Source organism: Oryctolagus cuniculus, chromosome 17 (assembly GCF_964237555.1).
Source record: "Oryctolagus cuniculus chromosome 17, mOryCun1.1, whole genome shotgun sequence".
Lineage (NCBI taxonomy): Eukaryota > Metazoa > Chordata > Mammalia > Lagomorpha > Leporidae > Oryctolagus > Oryctolagus cuniculus.
In genome coordinates this window covers 51,148,258-51,168,375 of record NC_091448.1, presented here as the reverse complement: position 1 = coordinate 51,168,375, position 20,118 = coordinate 51,148,258, and the positions used below count along the sequence as shown (strand labels likewise).

The 20,118-nt window shown below is 51.5% G+C and overlaps 1 protein-coding gene across 3 annotated transcripts; it reads right to left on the bottom strand.

The window, feature by feature from the left end:
- Positions 1-11,281: 11,281 nt before the first annotated feature.
- Positions 11,282-19,888, bottom strand: ZNF232 (zinc finger protein 232). 3 transcript variants are annotated; one of them, XM_017349150.3, is made up of 4 exons: positions 18,321-19,888; positions 16,539-17,092; positions 16,222-16,375; positions 11,282-12,086 (listed from the first exon to the last, which is right to left on the bottom strand). In XM_017349150.3, exons 2-4 carry the CDS (start codon positions 16,986-16,988, stop codon positions 11,326-11,328), a joined length of 1,365 nt encoding a protein of 454 aa, XP_017204639.3. In that variant the 5' UTR covers positions 16,989-17,092; positions 18,321-19,888; the 3' UTR covers positions 11,282-11,325. The 3 variants fall into 3 exon arrangements, with proteins under 3 accessions (XP_017204639.3, XP_051681281.2, XP_017204640.3); XM_051825321.2 differs by having other exon boundaries at positions 16,641-17,092; XM_017349151.3 differs by having other exon boundaries at positions 18,105-18,360.
- Between the last annotated feature and the right edge of the window lie 230 nt (positions 19,889-20,118).

Below are 20,118 nucleotides of genomic sequence, written 5' to 3'. Positions count from 1 at the left end.
TTCTGTGCCCCTCTTTCCTTCCCTCCCTTCTCCCACAGCAGCTCATGTAACATTAGGAGTCTGTCCCGGCCATCTAGCCTCAACTCCTGCTCAGGGGTGGGGTGGGCAGTGGGGGAAGAGGATTCCACCCCGGACTCATTGACTATGATCCCCTAAAGTGTCAGAAAGTCAGCACCTAGAAGACACACCTTGTTCTGTCCCATTTAGCATTGGAGTCATTCAGTAAGTTTTTGTTGTAGCCTCAGAGTCTGCCAGCCATGTTCTCACGTCCCCGTAGAAGAGGAATGCATGCATAAAGAAGCAGGAAGCTCGGATCATTTCACATGTGCTAGGTTTCCTCATTGGTTTGCAGAGGGTACCAGGAAGGAGGAATCGGACAATTTACAGGATTGTCAGTGAAAGCCTTAGAGTGCAGAGGGGCTGACTAGGCAAGGCCAGGGGGTGAACAGTTGAGGCCAAACCACTCAGCATGGGCAGAAGTGGCTCGTTAGCGGCTAACCCCACAGACTGACTGCTCCCGAGGATCCTGCCACATTCACTTTGGGCTCTAGCTCGTGCTGCTGCTGCCAGGTCCCTGTGTCAGGAGGTAGCAGAGTGGACTGTGCCATCACCTCCACCAGACCTTGGGGTCAGTGATCAGCCAGTTTATTTGACCAGGGACCTGGCCTTGCCTAAGCACTTAAGCGACCATGACCCACAACCCCTGCTGCAGGGGCCCCTGGCTGCTGGGCTGGGATGTGACTGTTTCTTCTTGATTTGTGCTCGAGGTCTTGGAATTCTTTCTGTTGAACATTTCCACATGCGTTCTCTGTGTTCTCTCATATGTTATGTCTTTAGGAAAGCATTCTCCATGTGTCCTTGTTTGAGAGGTGGTGGGTGGCAGTGGGAATTCCACCAGTGAGCTCCAACAGGCCCGGGGACTGGTCTTGAACTAGACCTTGGTAGAAGCACTGTACTTGCCAGTCTCTAATTTTATCATCTGTAAAATGAGGGGAGTTGAATCCAGTGCTCTGGGGTTACAACAAGCCCAATATGCCCTTGATTCCTTTTTAAAATCTAAGTTTATATACCTTCAATATTCTAGTTTTTATTCTCTTCTCTATTAAAATAGTGCTCATCATTAATGTTTTTTAAATGTTTACTATGTGCCAGGCACAGTGCCAGTTTACATTTTTATTTTCATAGCATGTCTGATGTGGATATCTTTACAAAAAAAAGTTTTACTACAGCTTCATTTACATACCATAAAATTCACCTGTTTTAAGTGTTCAGTCAAGTGATTTTTAGTTAATTTACAGAATTGCACAACTGTCAGTGATGTGGGTATTTTTTTTTTTAATTAATTTATTTATTTGAAAGGCGTAGTTATAGAGAGGCAGAGGCAGAGAAAGTCCCTCATCCACTGGATCACTCCCAGATGGCTGCAATGGCTGGAGTTGCACCGATCCCCAAAGCCAGGAGCCAGGAGCTGCTTCTGGGTCTCCCACATGGGTGCAGGGGCCCAAGGACTTGAGCCATCTTCTACTGCCTTCCCAGGCCATAGCAGAGAGCTGGATCAGAAGTGGAGCAGTCAGGACTTGAACAAGTGTTCACATGGAATACCAGTGGAGTGTGGTAGGTGGCTGCTTAACTCGCTATGCCACAATGCTAGCCCCTGAAACATTTGAAAAAGGAACAGGCATCACGATTTCAAAGTCCTACCTAAGTACCCAAAAATAACCTTTAGACTTTTTGAAGTTATGACCATGTACCTATGTATATTTTCTTCTTTGTCTAATCAAACTTAATTTTAATTGGTATACTAACACCTTAGGTAAATAAAATATATCTATAGTTTTACCGACATGATGCCTTTCTAATGTGTATTCCAAACTGCACTGTTTCATTATGAGCTTAATGTGGCTTTGTGTACCAGTTTCATCCCCACCCTGTAAGCCTTTACCCAGGTTTCCCAGCACTGTTGCTGGCTTCTGGCTTTGCATCTGCTGCTCGTTCCTTGTCCTTGACCTGTGCTTCGCTTCATGAGATCCTTCATCTTTCCTAACAGGACAAGTGCTACCTATTTGTGTACATTTTTATACACTATTAACCCAATGTAAGATATTCTGAGTCAAACGGTCCAGGTTTATTTTATGTGAAAGATAGATCTCCCATCTTCTGGTTCATTCCTCAGATGCCATCAACAGCCAGGCCTGGGCTAGGCCAAAGCTGAGAGCCAGGAACTGTGTCTGGGTCCCCGACCTGGGCGGCAGGGACCCAGCTGCTTGGGCCATCACCTGCTGCCTCCCAGGAAGTGGAGTGGGAACGCAAACCCAGGCACTCTGATGTGCGACGCTGGTGTCCGAGCAACATAACTGTCATGCCATCAGTGTTTTTAAAAAGCCACCTATTACTCAGAGTTCAGGGCCCTTGCTGCCTACGATTCGGTTTTTACCAGTGTTCTGAGTGATTCCCAGTCTAAGACTACGGCTGTTAAATCAAGAATCTTCCTTAAGAATTACAAAAACTCTGGCCAGAAAAACACAATTCAGGGAACGCAGGGGCTTCCTGAAGCCCAACCTTGGATCCTCGTAGCCCTTCACACGTTCCTAAGAGCAAACTTTTACCTTAAAAAAAAAAAAAAAAAAAAAAAAAAAAAAAAAAAAAAAAATCTTAAAAAACGACCCGCGCGAGGGAAGCCCCTGGAAGTGGACGGCAGCTGCAGCCTCAGCAGGAGCCCCTCGGGAAGCGGCGGGGACGACTGCGGCGACAGCTCGAGGAGGGGCCTCCGGCCGGTGGTGCACGGTCACCAACCACGGCCGACCGGCCGAGCCGCCTCTCTAGGAGACCAGGAGGACCCCTCGTTTGCTTGTGGTGGCCGCCGACCCCAGGGGCGGGGCTGGAAGGCGCGGGGCAGAGCGCGCGTGCTGATTGGTCGAGACGGGTGTCCTTTTCACCCTTGACCAATGGGGGCGGTGTGCTAAAGCCCGCGGCTACTTACAGCTCCGCCTCAAAGAACTACAGCTTGGCCTCTTGGGATTTGGAATTGGGGAACCCAAGGGTGGGAATTGGTCAGCTATCCCACAGGTACTTATTGTAAGGGAAAGTGCAGATTGATGCCTCCTCACACGGGGCGCCAAACGTAAGGAAAAGAGAATACGAACTCCCGGCCAGACCGAATTTATGCCGAGAAAATAAACTCGCTGAGGTTGACCAACTGCCAGAGAGCATGTAGACCGAGCATGTGGCAGAGGACCCAGACCCTACCCCCAAGCAGGCTGCGCCTTTTTATATCTTAGGTGGGCTTGGGGTGGGCGTCCGTAGGCAGAGATGAACTTCCCCATACTGGTTTCTTCAGGTTTGGTCCGACTTCCAAACCTGGGGAAGAATGCAGGGGCGTGGGATGGGGAACCGTACTGGATGAGACTGAGCTGGTCTCTTGAAGGAAGGCAGGGGTAACAAGAACTTAAAATGGCCCAGGCTTATGTCCTTGTTCCATCACTTAGGGGGTCCTCACAGTGGCCCAGGCCTTTTTCGACTTCCGGCCAGACCCATTTAAATACTGAATGGCTAGTTATTAAAATACAGTTGCTGCGGAAAACCTCAAGGTATGGAAGGAAGGCAGAGTTGACATTATAAAGAAGGCACTGCCTTCTGAGGCTGCCTGAGGGCCTAAGATGTGGCCGACAGGAGGCGCTGGGGACCGGGGGGCTGGAGATGCGAGGCTTCCTGTTAAGCGGGAGGGTGGTTAGGTGTTGGGAGCCGGCGGAGGTCCTGGGCAGCTCTGGGGCAGATGGCGCAGAGAATCCAGCCAGGAGCAGCGTGCTTGTGTGCCATTGGTCCGCTGGTTTTGTCAGGCATTCCTTAAGCCGAGTGGGGATGAAGGGGAACCCTAGTCGGGGCAGGCACTGTAATCCATGCCCCACTCCGCTGACTGAAGTGGGGGGAGTCCCAGGGGCGCAGTGGATGTGGGAAAGACCTGAGAAAGGACTGTGTCTTTCATTGTGATTCCCCAGTACCGGTACCAGGCACTAGAGGTTTTCTGAATGGACGCGAAACTCGATGAATACATCCGTGCATGACCAGTAAGCAGGAGGGCAGGGCAGCATCTGAGGCTTTCTCTATAAACCAGTGACTTAAGGGTCCAGGGAATTTTCACTTCCCATCTCTTTATTATGCTTGTTTGACATTTCCTCACTGAAAAACAGCTGGAAATGGAGTGTGTGCAAGATGTGTATTGGGGAATGCTATTGGGAACACCTGAGAGAGGGAGAGAGAGAGAGAGAGAGAGAGAGAGAGAGAGAGGCAGGTGCCCCACAGCATGGGCAGGGGGATGTTAAATGTCAGTGCCACAGCAACAGAAGCCTCCACCAACCCCATGAGAACAGACTCGGATGAGCTTTCTGAGATGGTTCCGGTGGAAGCAAGGTGGCCAGGCCTTGAGCTCCTCCCCCTTCCTCACTCCCTTACCCCTACTACCAGGGATTGGAGGTGGAGAGAAGGCAGGTAGACTTGCCTGGGGCAGCTCCCTTTAGCCTAGGGCATTTCTTGGGGAAGGGGGCAGGTGTCAGCAGGGAGCACACCTGGCAGCACCTACACACTGGTTAGGACTTCTCTTCTGTGGGACAGCAGATGGGAGACAGGAATGTCAAGGACTCGGCACATGCTAAGGGCTTATTGAGTATTTTCCTCCCCCACGTGACCTGTGCCCTGGGCAGATTGTAGACTCTGGAATATTCAGACCCACTGGGGACACTGCTGCCTTTCAGCAGTCTCAGTAATATAAGCTAATGTTTATTGAGCACGGACCTGCTTCTGTCCTTGGACTAGGAGGGCACTGAATCCCCATAGCTACCTATGCATGGGTGCTATTAACTCTCCCCTTTTAGAGTGGAGGAAGCGGAGCCTCATGAGAGATTCAAATATTTAGCCAGGGTTGAATTTTCTTCACACTGTAAAATTCGAGTTGAAGTCCTAACCCCCTGTACCTCAGAATGTGTTTATTTGGAGATAGGGCCTTTAAAGAAGTAACAAAGTTAAAGCGAAGTCCCGGGGTGGACGTAAACCAGTGTGGCTGTAAGATGAATCTAGGATAGAGACGTGCAGCAAGGGAAGGCCATGTGAAGTCGTGATGCCGCGAGCGTCTGCAGGCCAAGGGGAGAGGCCTCAGTGGAAACCCACCCTGCTAACTCCTTGATCTTGCAATCTGAGTCTCTAGAATTGTGGAAAAAAAAATACATTCCTGTTATTTAAGCCACACAGTCTGTGGAGCTTCATTATGGCAGCCCCAGCAAACTAACATACAAGCTCATCACAGTGGTGAGTGCTGGATAGGGATCTGTACTGCCTGCCTACCTGTCTCAAGAAGCCACCCATGGGGCTGGTGTTGTGGCGCAGTGGGTTAAACTCCTGGCCTGAGGTGCCGGCATCCTATACGGCCGCTGGTTCTAGTCCCTGCTGCTCTTCTGATCCAGCTCTCTGCTGTGGCCTGGGAAAGCAGTAGAAGATGGCCCAAGTCCTTGGGCCCCTGCACCCACGTGGGAGATCCGGAAGAAGCTCCTGGCTCCTGGCTCCTGGCTTTGGATCGGCACAGCTCTCACCATTGCAGCCAATTGGGGAGTGAACCAGCAGATGGAACACCCTTCTCTGTGTCTCTACCTCTCTCTGTAACTCTTTCAAATAAATAAAATAAATCTTTAAAAACAAAGAAGCCACCTACTACTGGTCACATGATTACTGCTGTTAAGATGGGTCCGGCCGGCGCCGCGGCTCACTAGGCTAATCCTCCACCTTGCGGCGCCGGCACACCGGGTTCTAGTCCCCGTTGGGGCGCCGGATTCTGTCCCAGTTGCCCCTCTTCCAGGCCAGCTCTCTGCTGTGGCCCGGGAGTGCAGTGGAGGATGGCCCAAGTGCTTGGGCCCTGCACCCCATGGGAGACCAGGAGAAGCACCTGGCTCCTGGATCCTGCCATCGGATCAGCGCGGTGCGCCGGCCGCGGCGGCCATTGGAGGGTGAACCAACGGCAAAGGAAGACCTTTCTCTCTGTCTCTCTCTCTCACTGTCCACTCTGCCTGTCAAAAAAAAAAAAAAAAAAAAAAAAGATGGGTCCTATCCACAGTGCGCTCATGAGGTAGAAACTGCACGATGCAGATTGGTGCTCAACAAATACTGGCAGAACAGAAGCGAACAACAGAACATGCTCCAAGCCCTTTCAGATTTGCTAGGGAAGAACTATGGAGCTCTCTCCACGACACCCAATCCCCCAATCCCCCAGTCAGCCTGTCTCCACACCATTTCTGAAGGAGCTGCCCTAATCAGTGGCTACACCCCAGGAAACCAAGGTGCAAGGGAAATGTGGCAGCAGAGAGATGGCATGGGGATAGGCTCCTACCATATCAAATGCCTAATCTCCTTGGTGCCATCTGCAGGTCCCTTAGCATGCTAAGTGCTGACATGTATTAGGTGCATAGTGATAACATTTATCCCAAAGGTGAGAAAGTCAGCACACACACACACACACACACACACACACAGAGCAGGGATTGCACACATAGAAATACCCATCATGAGTGAGGGAAGGGAGGAGAGAGAAACACTGCAGCTCCTCCAGCCCTGTCTCTGGTCTCAGGTCAAAGAGAGGGTCCTTCCTAGTTGTTGGTCTCTTTTATGAGGTAGGGGGTGGCGCCTCTCCAGGGGTGAGGGCACCTAGGCATTATATGGCACCTCCACAAGTTCCATGTGGACCTTGATGTTCACGGCATCCCCTTGAGGTCCCAGATGAAGCAGATATGTCCCAGGAAAGGGCACATTTTGGTTGACAAACAGACTAGAATCAAGTGGGGGCTCGTAACTTCCAGCTCAGCTCAGCTCAGGTTCTAACTAGCTGCCTGCCTTCACCAGCAGCTTCCCTGCAGAGCTCACGCTGTTCCAAGCAGGGCTGTCTTGCTTCTTGCCCATCCCTACTTTTTTTTTTTTTTGACAGGCAGAGTGGACAGTGAGAGAGAGAGAGAGAGAGAGAGAGAGAAAGGTCTTCCTTTGCCATTGGTTCACCCTCCAATGGCTGCCATGGCCAGCGCGCTGCAGCCGGTGCACCACGCTGATCCGATGGCAGGAGCCAGGTGCTTCTGGTCTCCCATGGGGTGCAGGGCCCAAACACTTGGGCCATCCTCCACTGCCCTTCCGGGCCACAGCAGAGAGCTGGCCTGGAAGAGGAACAACGGGGACAGAATCCGGCGCCCCGACCAGGACTAGAACCCGGTGTGCCGGCGCCACAAGGTGGAGGATTAGCCTAGTGAGCCGCGGCGCCGGCTCCCATCCCTACTTCTGAGATTTCCCTAGCAGAGCCCTCAAAGTTATGGAAAAGTACTAACCTGAAACTCTCATGATCTTGTAAAGGAAGTTGTCCTAACTGTGCTTATTTCATGACTTTGGTTTTGTGGAAGAGGGGTCTAGAAATTGACGGAAATTTGCATAAACAGCATTTTCCTCTTCTTGTGGATATGAAAGTGCCTAGCTCACGTGTGCGTTTTGCATTTCCTTTAGTGAGAGGCTTCCCCAGACATGCAGCTGAATTTGCAAGGAGCTCGGAATCTGTAAGACAGGAGATGGTCCCTATTCTTACCAATCCCAGCGGTCTCAGCCTTCAAAGCAGCAGTTATCCACTCCCAGCAGCCCAGGTCCCTGGTATCCATTACAGTGTATTTGTTATGAAACCTCTGTTTAGGGTGTTTATATGGGATTCCTAAGCCCCCTATCAACTCCCTGAGACCAGAACAGTTTGTTTCTCTTTGTCTCCTACTGCGGACAAAAGACCACAATCTTGTTAGCAGACCCAAGTTCTTTTGCTTATTCAGCTGCCCGGCTGGGAATGTCCTGCTGTGAGTCAATTCTAAGATGCACACTGGACAGGTCCAATAGGAACGAGTTACTATACAACTGTGGCAACCCAGGACTCCCTCAAGGGTAAGGACGATCAAACTAAGTACACGGAACATCTGTTGTGGGAATAGCTTCTCTTGCATAACAGAGATGGTTTCAGGTTAATTTCTTGCTTACAAAATATTTTTCTGCTTTCAGCTGTCTGCAGAACGCTGAATGCAAGGCATTGCAGACAGAATGATCTATTTCTGGACTATCAAGGCCAACCCTCTAACTCATACCCTTGACTTCTTGCCCCTGCCCTTGGTGTCCCAGAATCCTGCTTTGCTCTTTCTGGCGCTAGAAATATTCTTCCCTTTTCAGCCAGCAGCACTGGGTAGCTGAAGTGGGGAGATGTTTTGTGGGGTGGAAGACTGATTAGTCTTCCCAAATTTATTCATTTATTCTTGATGGCACATAGTGTTTTTTTTTTGTTTTTTTTGTTTTTTTTTTTTTTTTGCTGAATGATTAAAGAGGCAGACACAGAGAGCGCTCCCATCTGCTGATTCACTCCCCAGATGCTCACAACAGCCAGCACTGGGTCAGCTGAAGGTGAGAACCCAGTGCTGGTCTCCCACTGGATGGGAGGGACCCAACTACTTGAGCTGGAATTGGGAGTCAGAGCTCGGAATCAAACGCAAGCACTCTGATATGGACACAGTCATCCTAACTGCTAGGCCAAATGCATACCTCCACAGGAAGTTTTATTTAAGATTTTACTTATTTGAAAAGGAGACAGATTGATCCACCATCCCCTAGTTCCCTCTCCAAAATGGCTGCAACTGCCCAGGGTAGTCCAGGCTGAAGCCAGGAGCCTGGAACTCCATCTGGGTCTCCACGTGGGTGTCAGGGACCCAAGGACTTGGGCCATCTTCCGTTGCTTTCCCAGGCCCATTAGCAGGGAGCTGGATCAAAAGTGGAGCAGCTGGAACCTGAACCGGCACACTGGTATGGGATGGCGGCATTGCAAGTGGTGGTTTAACCTGCTGCGCCACACTGCTGGCCCCAGTAATAGTTTCAGTTAGGCAAATGGCCATCCTGTTAGAAGTTTTCTAGCCTCCTGAAGATAAATGTAACATGTCTTCTACTTCACAAAGGACTGAGGAAGCTCCTATGACCTTGCTGGAAAAGAATCGCTTGTCCTTGTGACTGTTACTTTGACTCTGCAGTGACCCGGAGTACAGGTGTGGTATGGTCATGGTCCTACTTGACCCATGCAAGAAAGACACCCTAATGGCTCAAGTACTTAGTCCTCTGCCACCCACGTGGTCCAGATGGAATTCCTGGCTCCTGGCTTCAGCCTGGACCAGCCCTGGCTGTTGCAGGCATTTGGAGAGTGAACCAGTAAATGGAAATTCTTCTCTTTCAAGGTAAAAAAAAATGTGAAAATAACTATTTTTAAAAAAAGATAAAAGAGGGGCTGGCGCTGTGGTAAAGCCGCCACCTACAGCCCTGGCATCCCATATGGGCACCGGTTCTAGTCTCAGCTGCTCCTCTTCCAATCCAGCTCTCTGCTATGGCCTGGGAAAGCAGTGGAAGATGACCCAAGTCCTTGGGCCCCTGCACCAGTGTGGGAGACCCAGAAAAATCTCCTGGCTCCTGGCTCCTGATCTGCGCAGCTCCGGCCATTATGGCCATCTGGGGAGTGAACTAGCAGATGGAAGACCTCTCTTTCTCTCTGTAACTCTGCCTTTCAAATAAATAAATAAATCTTAAAAAAAGAAAAAAAGATAAAAAGGGGGCCAGCCTGTGGCGTAGTGGGTTAAGCTGCTGCCCGCAGTGCTGGCACTTCATATGGGTGCCAGTTCGGAGTCCTCGCTGCTCCATTTCTGATCCAGCTCCCTGCTAATGCACCTGGGACAGCAGTAAAAGATGGCCTAAGTCCTTGGGCCCCTGCGCACACATGGAGACCTGGAAAAAGCTCCTGGCTCCTGCCTTCGGCCTGGCCCAACCCAGGCCATTGTGGCCATCTGGCAGGTCAATCAGTGGATGGAAGATCTCTCTCTCCATCTCTCCCTAATTCTAATAAATAAACCCTAAAAAAAAAAGGTACTGAGGTTCCTGAGGTATACACTGAGCTCCCCCTAGACCAGGGCTTGGTAAACCTTTTCTGTGAAGGGCTTTGCAGACCACACACAGCCTGTTGCGTCACATTCTTTTCCAACACTTCCAAGATGCAGAAACCATCCTTAGCTTGCGGGTCACCCAAAAGCAGGCCTGGAGCTGCATTTGGATTTGGTGCATGGTCTGTAGTTTACCTCAACACATTTATGAGAGAGATAAACTTGCATGCTAGTCGGGGAAGGTTTCAAGGTGACATTTAAATAGAGACCTACATCAAGCGGTGGCTGGTCTAACTCCGAGGGGAAAGCAGTGGGAAACAAGGAGACGGTCCTCGGTGGAAATGAGCTTGAAACATGGGCCAGGTATCAACTTACTGCCTCCTAGCTCCAAATCCACCAGTCTTGGTCTTGGACAAAGAGCTGTACTGGAGCTGGACCTGTAAGCATTTCTGTTACACCTGGCCAGCAAAAAAGGAAACAGGAAGGGGCTTCTTTTAATTCTAGACTTTTCCCTCTTGCTTTTGCAGTCTAACTGCCTGTGCTAAGCAGAGGACTCCTTGGCACCTACCAACTAGTGTCTCACTGGTACCTCAACTAGTAACCTCTTGCTTGTCAGCCTTGGCCTACAGCACTTCAGTGAACTTCATCATCCAGAGTGTTGTTGGTACATATTTACTTAGCTCAAAAACAAAACAATCTGATTTGTTGTCTGTGGATTTCCATATGAATATTCCCAGCACAGCTCATTTCAACTCAGGTTTGCAAGCCCGCACACTAGGTCTGGCACAGTGCTGGGGACAGACGCTGTCCAGGGAGGTCTGAACAGGAGTCCTGGTGTGGTGTGGGCCCTTCTGAGTATTCTCCACAGCCCTAGGGGTAGCAGCTGCTCCCTGCTCTGCTATTCCTGTGTTCTCAGAGATCGCTTTACCTCCTTTAGCAAATAACCCCCTTTTACTTCTATTCTTCCTGTTCCAAATACTAGTGTGGTTTCTGTCTCCCACCTGCACACTGCAGAAGTGACCTTGTTCAAGGAGACAGATCAATTTGGGTCTAAGAAAGTCCCATTCACAGTAAACGCTAATTCTGATTCCCAGCTCCTCTTTGCCAGGCTCAAAACTCGAATTAGGTAGGCACTGCTCTCCCTGTTCTCATTGGTGTGCACACCAGGCAGGTCAGTCTCGCCTAAGGTCGTGCCAAAAAGGAGAGGCAGCACATTGTAGCCACTACTTGAGCCAAAGGCACCCTGACACATTCATGGTAACCAGAGGATACAGCTGGTGGGATAGGCAAAGTTTTTCCTAAATCAAGACAGACACAGGAAAAACCTTAAAACGCTTTTAACTTTTATGGAATCCAATCCTAAAGATCAGACAGACGTCTTTCTGGAGACTCGCTCACCCTGCACAGACTGGGCAGGCGCTGGGCCAGCATGAACTCTCTGGTGTCTGATAAGCTCTGAGCTCCACCTGTAGGCCTTCCCGCATCTTTGACAAACGAAGGGCTTCTCTCCACTGTGGATTCGCAGATGCTGACTCAGATAGGAGCTCTGGCTGAAGGCCCTCCCGCACTTCTTACACTCATAGGGCTTCTCTCCGGAGTGGATCCTCCGGTGCTGGACAAGATGAGCGCCCCACCTGAAGGCCTTCCCGCACTCGCTGCATTCGTAGGGCTTCTCCCCTGTGTGAATCCTCTGGTGCTGAATGAGGTTTGAGCTCTGGTTGAAAGTTTTCCCACAGTCACTGCATTTGTAGGGCTTCTCTCCAGAATGGATCCGCTGGTGGATTACAAGGTGTGAGTTATAAATGAAGGCTTTACCGCATTCATTACATTCATGGTCTTTCTTCCCTGGGGGAGCTTTCTTGTGGGTGACGACCATCTGCCTCAAACTCGCTCCCTGGGCAGGGGACTGCCTTGGTCTCCCCGCTTTGGGATTTCTCTGCTGCTGTTCTAAGGCGCCTTCAACTTGAGAGGTAGCTTCGAATGCGGAGGTGAGGGAGGCGGCGGCTGGTGTTTCTGAGGACGCCGGTGATTCCACTTCAGTACTGGGTGGTTCTAGCAACGCCCCTTTGTCCTTGGGCTCTGCGCCGTCTTCTATAACAACTGGCGGAAAATGTAAATACTCCTGTGCTGGATGTGCAGAGAAACAACATTTAGATTAGTATTCAGACTTTCCATTTCTAAAAATAAAAACTTAAAAGATATTCACTATACGTATAACAACTGGGACATGAGTTAGAGATTATCAGTGGCTACTTCTTGGTGATGGGATCGTATAGGGAAGGGGATTTTACCTTTTCTCCGTGCCTGTTTGTTTTTCTTTCCTGATTTTTTACATAATGGAACACTAAAGAAGTGTCATTTTAAAAATAAGTTTCTGGGCTGGCGCTGTGGTGCAGCAGGTTAAAGCCCTGGCCTGCAGCACTGGCATGATATGTGGGCACCGATTCGAGTCCTGCCTGCTCAGCTTATGATTCCAGCTCCCTGCTGATGTGCCTGGGAGAGGAGTGGAGAGGATGGCTCTTTCAAATAAATATAAAAAAAAAAAAAAGTTTCAAAGTGGGGTCTTTTTAGGATCTATTTTAAAAAGTGGGAGTAAAAGAAGTATTTACACGGAATAGGAGAATGGTAAATGGATGTTGTGAGGAAGGGGACAACAGAAGAATCGTTGGGGTTCGGCAGAGGCGGTGTTCCAGAAGGTGGAAGACTCTGCCCCGCCTGGCTGTGGAGCCTGCGCCTCTGCCCAGGGATCTCCCGCAAGCCCAGGCATTGAGGGGATCCTCAAGCAGCTGCCTCCTGTACTGGAGGAGCGACTTCCAGCTCCCTGCATCCTACACGCTTTTTTTTTTTTTTTTTTTAAAGAAGTAAAGAATGGTTTGCCTTTCTGTTTTTAAATGTCTATAACACATTTTATGGTTTATTTGTCTGTAGCATCCTTATATCTAAGGAGAAAACAAACTGCTTTGAGGTAACCCAAAATTATTTGATTTAAAAAGTAGATTCACCCAGGTTAAATGTTAGGATTACTCTGAAATATGCTTACTGTGAAAAAAGTTACTACCTTCCTTTTAATTTTATTTATTTTTCATTTATTTTCATTTTATTTGAAAAGCAGAGACAGAGGAAGTTGGAGACAGGCAGAGAGAAATTTTCTGTCTGTTGGTAAACTTCCCAAATGTCTGCAATGGCTAGGGCTGAGGCAAGTGAAAGCCAGGAGCCCAGAATTCCATCCGGATCTCCAATGTTGGGTGCAGGGACCCAAGTTCTTGAGCCATCACCCGCTGCCTCCCAGCACGCATATCAGCAGGAAGCTGGAATCAGAAGTAGAACCGGGGGCTGGTGCTGTGGCGCAGTAGGCTAAGCCTCCATCTGCAGCACCGGCTTCACATATGGGCGTCAGTTCATGCCTTGGCTGCTCCTCTTCCAATCCAGCTCTCTGCTTATGGCCTGAGAAAGCAGTGGAAAATGGCCCGTATACTTGGACTCCTGCACCCACATGGGAGACCCTGAAGAAGCTTCTGGCTCCTGGCTTTGGACTGGCCCAGTGCTGGCTGTTGCAACCATTTGAGGAGTGAACAGAAGACCTTTCTCTATCTCTCCCTCTCAAATAAATAAATAAATTAACAAAAAGCAGAAATGGTACTCTGAGATGCAAGCATCCCAAGCGTCACCTAAATCACTGTGCCAAATGCCTGCCAAGCTACTTTTTATTTATTTATTTGAAAGGCAGAGTTAGAGAGAGAGAGAGAGAAAGGTCTTCCATCCACTGGTTCACTCTCCAAATGGCCACAACTACTGGAGCTGTGCTGATCCAAAGCCAGAGCCAGGAGCTTCTTCCATGTCTCCCACATGGGTGCAGGGGCCCAAGAACTTGGGTCATCTTCCACTGCTTTCCCAGGCCATAAGCAGAGAACTGGATCAGAAGTGGAGCAGCTGGGACTCAAACTGGTGCCCATAAGGGATGCCGGCACTGCAGGCGATGGCGTTACCTGCTACGCCACAGCGCCAATACCTAGCTACTTAAAAAAAAAAAAAATTTATTTGAAAGGCAGAGTTATAGAGAGGCAAAGGCAGAGAGAGAGAGAAAGAGAGAAAGAGGTCTTCCATCCGCTGGTTCACTTCCCAAATGGTTACAACAACTGGAACTGGGCTGATCCAAAGCCAGGAGCCAGGGTACAGGGGCCAGAGTACTTGGGCCATTTTCTACTGCTTTCCTAGGCCGCAGCAGAGACCTGCATAGGATGTGAAGCAGCCAGGACTTGAACCAGCACTGATAACGGGATGCTGGCACTGCAGGCAACAGTTCTACCTGCTACACCACAGCACCAGCCCCGCTACCTTCTTTTTAAAAGGATCATGTTGATAAACAGAGGCAGTAAAGGCAATAAGAAGGGTCTGGACAAAAGGCAAAGAAAGAATCCCTATTTCTAGTTTTTCCCCTTTGGTTGCTAACAAGAATTTAACTTTTCAAATGCTTTGGTTTGGTTTGGTAGAGGCAGTATAAAATACACTATTAAACAGAAACTCCACATTATAGTGGTAGACGTTTGTTGCAGTGGTTAAGTTAACCACTTTGTTTTTGTTTTAAAGACTTATTTATTTTGAAAGGCAGTGTTACAGAGTGAGAGAGGGAGAGATGGAGGGAGATGTTCCAGGTCCACTCGCCAAATGGCCACCACAGCTGGGCTGGGCCAAGCTGAAACCTGGAGCCAGGAGCTTCATCTGGGCCTCCCATGTGGGTGCAGGGGTCCAGGCTCTTAGGCCATCTTCCACTGCTTTCCCAGGCACACCAGCAGAGAGCCAGACTGGTAGTGGTGCAGCAGGGTCTTTTTTTTTTTTTTTTTTTTTTTTGACAGGCAGAGTGGACAGTGAGAGAGAGAGACAGACAGAAAGGTCTTCCTTTGCCCTTGGTTCACCCTCCAATGGCCGCCACGGCCGGTGCGCTGCGGCCAGCGCACCGCGCTGATCTGATGGCAGGAGCCAGGTGCTTCTCCTGGTCTCCCATGGGGTGCAGGGCCCAAGCACTTGGGCCATCCTCCACTGCACTCCCTAGCCACAGCAGAGAGCTGGCCTGGAAGAGGGGCAACCGGGACAGAATCCGGTGCCCCAACCGGGACTAGAACCCGGTGTGCTGGCGCCGCAAGGCAGAGGATTAGCCTAGTGAGCCGCGGCGCCGGCCCGCAGCTGGGTCTTAAACTGATGTCCCAATGGGATGCCGGCATTGCAGGTGGTAGCCCAACCGCCACACCACAATGCTGGCCCCTAAGTCACCACTCTGGACGCCCGTGTCCCACACTGGAATGTCTGGGTTCCATCCCTAGCTCCACTCCTGATGCCAGCTTCCTGCCAAGGTTGACCCTGGGAGGCAGCAGTGATGACTGAAGTAGATGGGTCCCTGTCGCCCATGTGGGAGACCTGCACTGAGTTCCCGGCTCCTGGCTTTGATCCCAGGTCCTGCCCTGGCGGTTGTAGGCATCTGGGGAGTGATGTAGTAGATGACTGCTCTCTCCCTTTTCTGTCTCTCTAATAAATATATATTTCTAAAACGTGCTTTAGGAAGCTTGGGGAAATTAAAGGATCTCAAGGCTGGCCTTAGCTCAAGGCAGAGTTACTATGAACTAGGAGTCAAGAGAAGGGGAGATGAGGCAGGAGTGAAAGCAGCATTTCCTGGGCCTGCTTGAGGACTGTACAGCTAGGAGGTCTCCGCTAGGTTTTGTTTGTTCATTTATTTTCATCTACTTGAAAGTCAGAGCAAGAGAAAGAGAGAAAGAAAGAGAAAGAGAGAGAGAGATCTTCCATCTGCTGGTTCATTCCCCAAATGCCTACAATAGCCAGGGCTGGGCCAGACCAAAGCCAAGAGCCAAGAACTCCATCTGGGTCTCCCATGTGGGTAGCAGGGGCCCAGGTACTTAAGTCATCATCTGTTGCCTCTAGATACATTAGCGGGAAGCTAGACTGGAAGTGCAGGTGGGACTTGATCCCAGACACAGTTATGGGATGCAGGTGTCCCAAGCGTTGGCTTAGCCTGCCGCGCCACAAAGCCTGCCTCTAGCCAGGCTCTACTTCCTACACATTTAATTTAATCATCACGGCTACCTTAGGCGGCCATTCTTGTTCCAATTTTATGGGTGATACACATGCCAAGTCTCTCACCTAAGAGCAGGAATAGGAAAGCTGTGATGGTAACAGACAACATCTGAGCACCTACTGTGTGCCCTTTATACTCCCCCTCCTCCCGCCCTCCCAGCAGAATCCCGCTCCTCACCACTCAGTGGGAAAGGCTGGGGGTCCCGAGATTCACACTTGAGCCGGGGCTCCGTAGGCTGCAGCGGAATGTCCCGTGTCTCCTGAGTTGCTCCCAGAGGCGGCGGCTTCTCCCATGGCTCTTCCTGCGCAGGTCCACGTGCGGGGCCTGGGACCTGGAGGTGATCAGGCACCACTCGGTTTATGTGGGACCGACGTTCCCGAGGAGACTTCAGAGAGCCCCCTGAGAGTCAGCACAGGGGAAGGAGAGGAGCTAGAGTCTTCCCATTCAGAGCTTGAGGGCAGAAGAGACAGACACACACACCCCAACTGCTCTACCTGGCCGGGCCGGAACTTGGCAACTCCCCCTACTGCTGCCCCTCTGTCCAGCCTGGAGGTCGCTGACGTGGCTCCCGCAACAGATCCAATCCCCCTTCCCACCTGCGGTTCTGGTTCAAGTGCTTTCTCTAAATCCTCCAGCACAGTCACGGCCTCCTCTCCGCTCCTGGGGTGACGTCCCCGCACCCAGGCCCGCAGCTGCTCAGGCAGGATGGCCAGGAACTGCTCCAGCACCAGCAGCTCCACGATCTGCTCCTTGCTGTGCCTCTCTGGCCTCAGCCACTCGCAGCAGAGCACTCGCAGCTGGCTCAGGGCCTCCCGGGGACCAGGAGTCTCCTGGTAGCAGAGCTGCCTGAAGCGCTGGCGGAAGACCTCTTGACTCGCAGAGTGGTTCCCAGGTGGCCTGCCCTCGCAATCCCAGGGCTGCTCCTCTTCCTTTGGCTCCAACATGGTAATCTTCTCTTGTCCCTGGGTACCCTGAACAGCCGGAGTTTCAGCTGCTGTTCATCAAACAGCCATCCCAGCCTGCACTAGCTCGGTAAAAGGCCCATACCCTGTAACAAGAAGAAGAAAGCGTTCTTTTCTCCGTCATTCATTAAACACCTATCAGTAGCTACAGAGCGCCAAACCTGGAGCGACACGCTGTCCCCGTATCCTGCTCCATTAAGCCACTGCCTTTAAGAACTTGCAGTCTGAGGCCGGCACAGGGGCTCACTAGGCTAATTCTCCACCTGCGGCGCCGGCACTCCGGGTTCTAGTCCCGGTTGCCCCTCTTCCAGTCCAGCTCTCTGCTGTGGCCGGGAGTGCAGTGGAGGATGGCCCAAGTGCTTGGGCCCTGCATCCGCATGGGAGACCAGAAGGAAGCACCTGGCTCCTGGCTTTGGATCGGCGCAGCGCGCCGGCTGCAGCAGCCATTTTGGGGGGTGAACCACCGGAAGGAATACCTTTCTCTCTGTCTCTCTCTCTCTCTCACTGTTTAACTCTGTCAAAAAAAAAAAAAAAAAAAAAAAAGAACTTGCAGTCTGGTAGAGACAAACCTAGAAAGCGGTTTTCTAAAATAAACTAGATAAATGCCCTAACAGGGAAAAATGGCAGAAAGAAGTGTTCTGGGGACTCATGGGGAAAAAAAAGTTTGAAGCAAAACCCACAGCAGCTCTGGGTCGTGAGGTGCCTGATGAAAAGGCTGCCTTCTCCCAGCCAAAAGGAAAATGTCTCCCTTCTCTAAAGGGTTGGAACGAATTCAAACGCCCAGGAGCTGCCGCAGGGCCCTGTTACGGCGCTGCTATGAGCAACACCTGGTGTGGGGTTCCATGCCCAGTGACAGAGACATCTACCAGGGAAGGGGGTGGGACGCGCTCCGAGGCCATTACAGGAGCGCACAGGGCTGCGGGTCGTGGACAAAGGCGGCGCGCGGGCAGAGCCCTTGTCGCTGGGGTGATGCCCCGGCGGCGCCAGCTCCCGCTCGGCCTCGGCCTCCGGCAGACGCCCACCCGAAAGCCCTGGAGACGGCTTGTGCTGCGGGCCGGCCTGGACCTCACCCTCGCCCTTCACTTTTCCTCCTGGTACCTCGAGAAAGGAGAAAAGGGGCCATCGAGACCCCCGCCCCCCATGGCACTGGACATGACGCCGGGAGCGGAGCGCGGGAACCCAAACTTGGCGACCAAACTCGCGAAGCTGCTTTCGAGGCCTGCTCGTGGCAGAGCCGCCGCTGCCTGGCCTGATCCGTGCGGTCAGCCGGGCCGCGAAGCAGAGCCCCCGGGGGCCCTCGCCGCCAGGACTCACCTCGCAGGTGCGGGAGGCTCCCCCGGCTTCTGCCGTGCCCGCCCCCGGCCCGCCGCGGCGAGATCGCGCCTGCGCACCCCGGCCCCATCTCCCAGAAGCCACCGCGCCGCGGCTTCCGCTCGCCGGCTCCCGGCCGGACGCGTTGGGACCACCGGGAAGCCATGCTGCGGGGGCTGCAGCGACCCTGCCGCTGAGGGGCGGCTCGGCCGGTTCCCGGGGAGCCTGTGGGACGCGCAGGTGTCGCGCAGGTTGGGGCGGGGCGGGGCGGCGCTGGCGGTCGCCCTGGTATCGTCGGTGCCGCGCTGGGTACAGAAACGTGTGGGCGCCCCGGCCTCGCTGCACTCATGGCGCGGCGCCTGCTCCCCTTCCTCCGTGTTCCGGTTCCTTCTCCTCAGACCTGAGCCGAGCGTGGCAGCTGAGGAAGCTCCTCTAAGGAGAATACTCCCCAACCACCGCCTCACCTGGTGTGCCCTGGCGGCGGAAAGCAATGTCTGAATGCTCAGGGTTTCACCGGGGCAGGGGAAATAGGACTTACTCGAAGGGGACATTTTGCTGTCTCGTTTTCCAATAATAGAGATGCTGACTGCGAGTTCTACGAAAGGTAAAAGGACAGTGGAACGGACAAATTAACAACAAAAACCAGAGTGCACCAGAGTTGGAGCAAACCAGCAGAAATAAACAATCGACCTCTTGGATCAAAAGGGGAAATCAAAACGGAAATTGTACATGATCTAGAAGACAACGAAAAGAATTTCTAATGCCAAAACCTGAGACTTAGCCATAGACGTATTTGAAAACGTATAGCTTTCATTGCCTCCTTTATTAACAGATACATAAATTTCAAATTCATTTCAGGAAACTTGTATTCATGAAGCCAAAAGAAACAAGAAGAGTGAATTAGTACAAATTAAAAAAAAGAATTAATGAAATAGAAACATAGTAGAAGGGATAAATTCAAATGCCAATTACTTTAAAAAAAGCTTTAAAATAGGGGCCGGAGCCGTGGCTCAATAGGCTAATCCTCCGCCTTGTGGCGCCGGAACACCAGGTTCTAGTCCCAGTCGGGGCGCCGAATTCAGTCCCGGTTGCCCCTCTTCCAGGCCAGCTCTCTGCTGTGGCCAGGGAGTGCAGTGGAGGATGGCCCAAGTGCTTGGGCCCTGCACCCCATGGGAGACCAGGAGAAGCACCTGGCTCCTGCCATGGGAGCGCAGTGTGCTGCAGCCATTGGAGGGTGAACCAATGGCAAAAGGAAGACCTTTGTCTCTCACTGTCCACTCTACCTGTCAAAAACAAAAAACAAACCTTTAAAATAGATGAACTTGGGGGTGGGCATTTGGCCTAGCAGTTAGGACACGAGTATCCCATGCACAAGTGGTTTAATTTCGGTCTCTGGCTACTGATCCCGACTTTGTGCCACTGCAGACCCTGGGAGGCAGCAGGTGATGGCTCAAGTAGTTTAGGCAGTGCCAAACACAAGCAGGACCTGGACTGAGTTCCTGGCACTTGGTTCTGGCTGTGGACATTTGGGGAGTGAACCAGTGGTTGGGAGCTCTGCCTCTTAAGTAAATAAAAAAGTTTTTTTTTTTTTTTTTTGACAGGCAGAGTGGACAGTGAGAGAGAGAGAGAGAGAGAGAAAGGTCTTCCTTTGCCGTTGGTTCACCCTCCAATGGCTGCCGCGGCCGGCGCACCACGCTGATCCGATGGCAGGAGCCAGGTACTTCTCCTGGTCTCCCATGGGGTGCAGGGCCCAAGGACTTGGGCCATCCTCCAATGTACTCCTGGGCCACAGCAGAGAGCT

Excerpts from the sequence above, each read along its gene's own strand:
- ZNF232 (XM_017349150.3), bottom strand. The coding sequence starts at position 16,988 with ATGTTGGAGCCAAAGGAAGAGGAGCAGCCCTGGGATTGCGAGGGCAGG. Across the intron at positions 16,376-16,538 it reads CCAAGTTCCGGCCCGGCCAG|GTCCCAGGCCCCGCACGTGG; the intron begins GTAGAGCAGTTG and ends GATCACCTCCAG. Across the intron at positions 12,087-16,221 it reads CCAGCCTTTCCCACTGAGTG|CACAGGAGTATTTACATTTT; the intron begins GTGAGGAGCGGG and ends CTGCACATCCAG.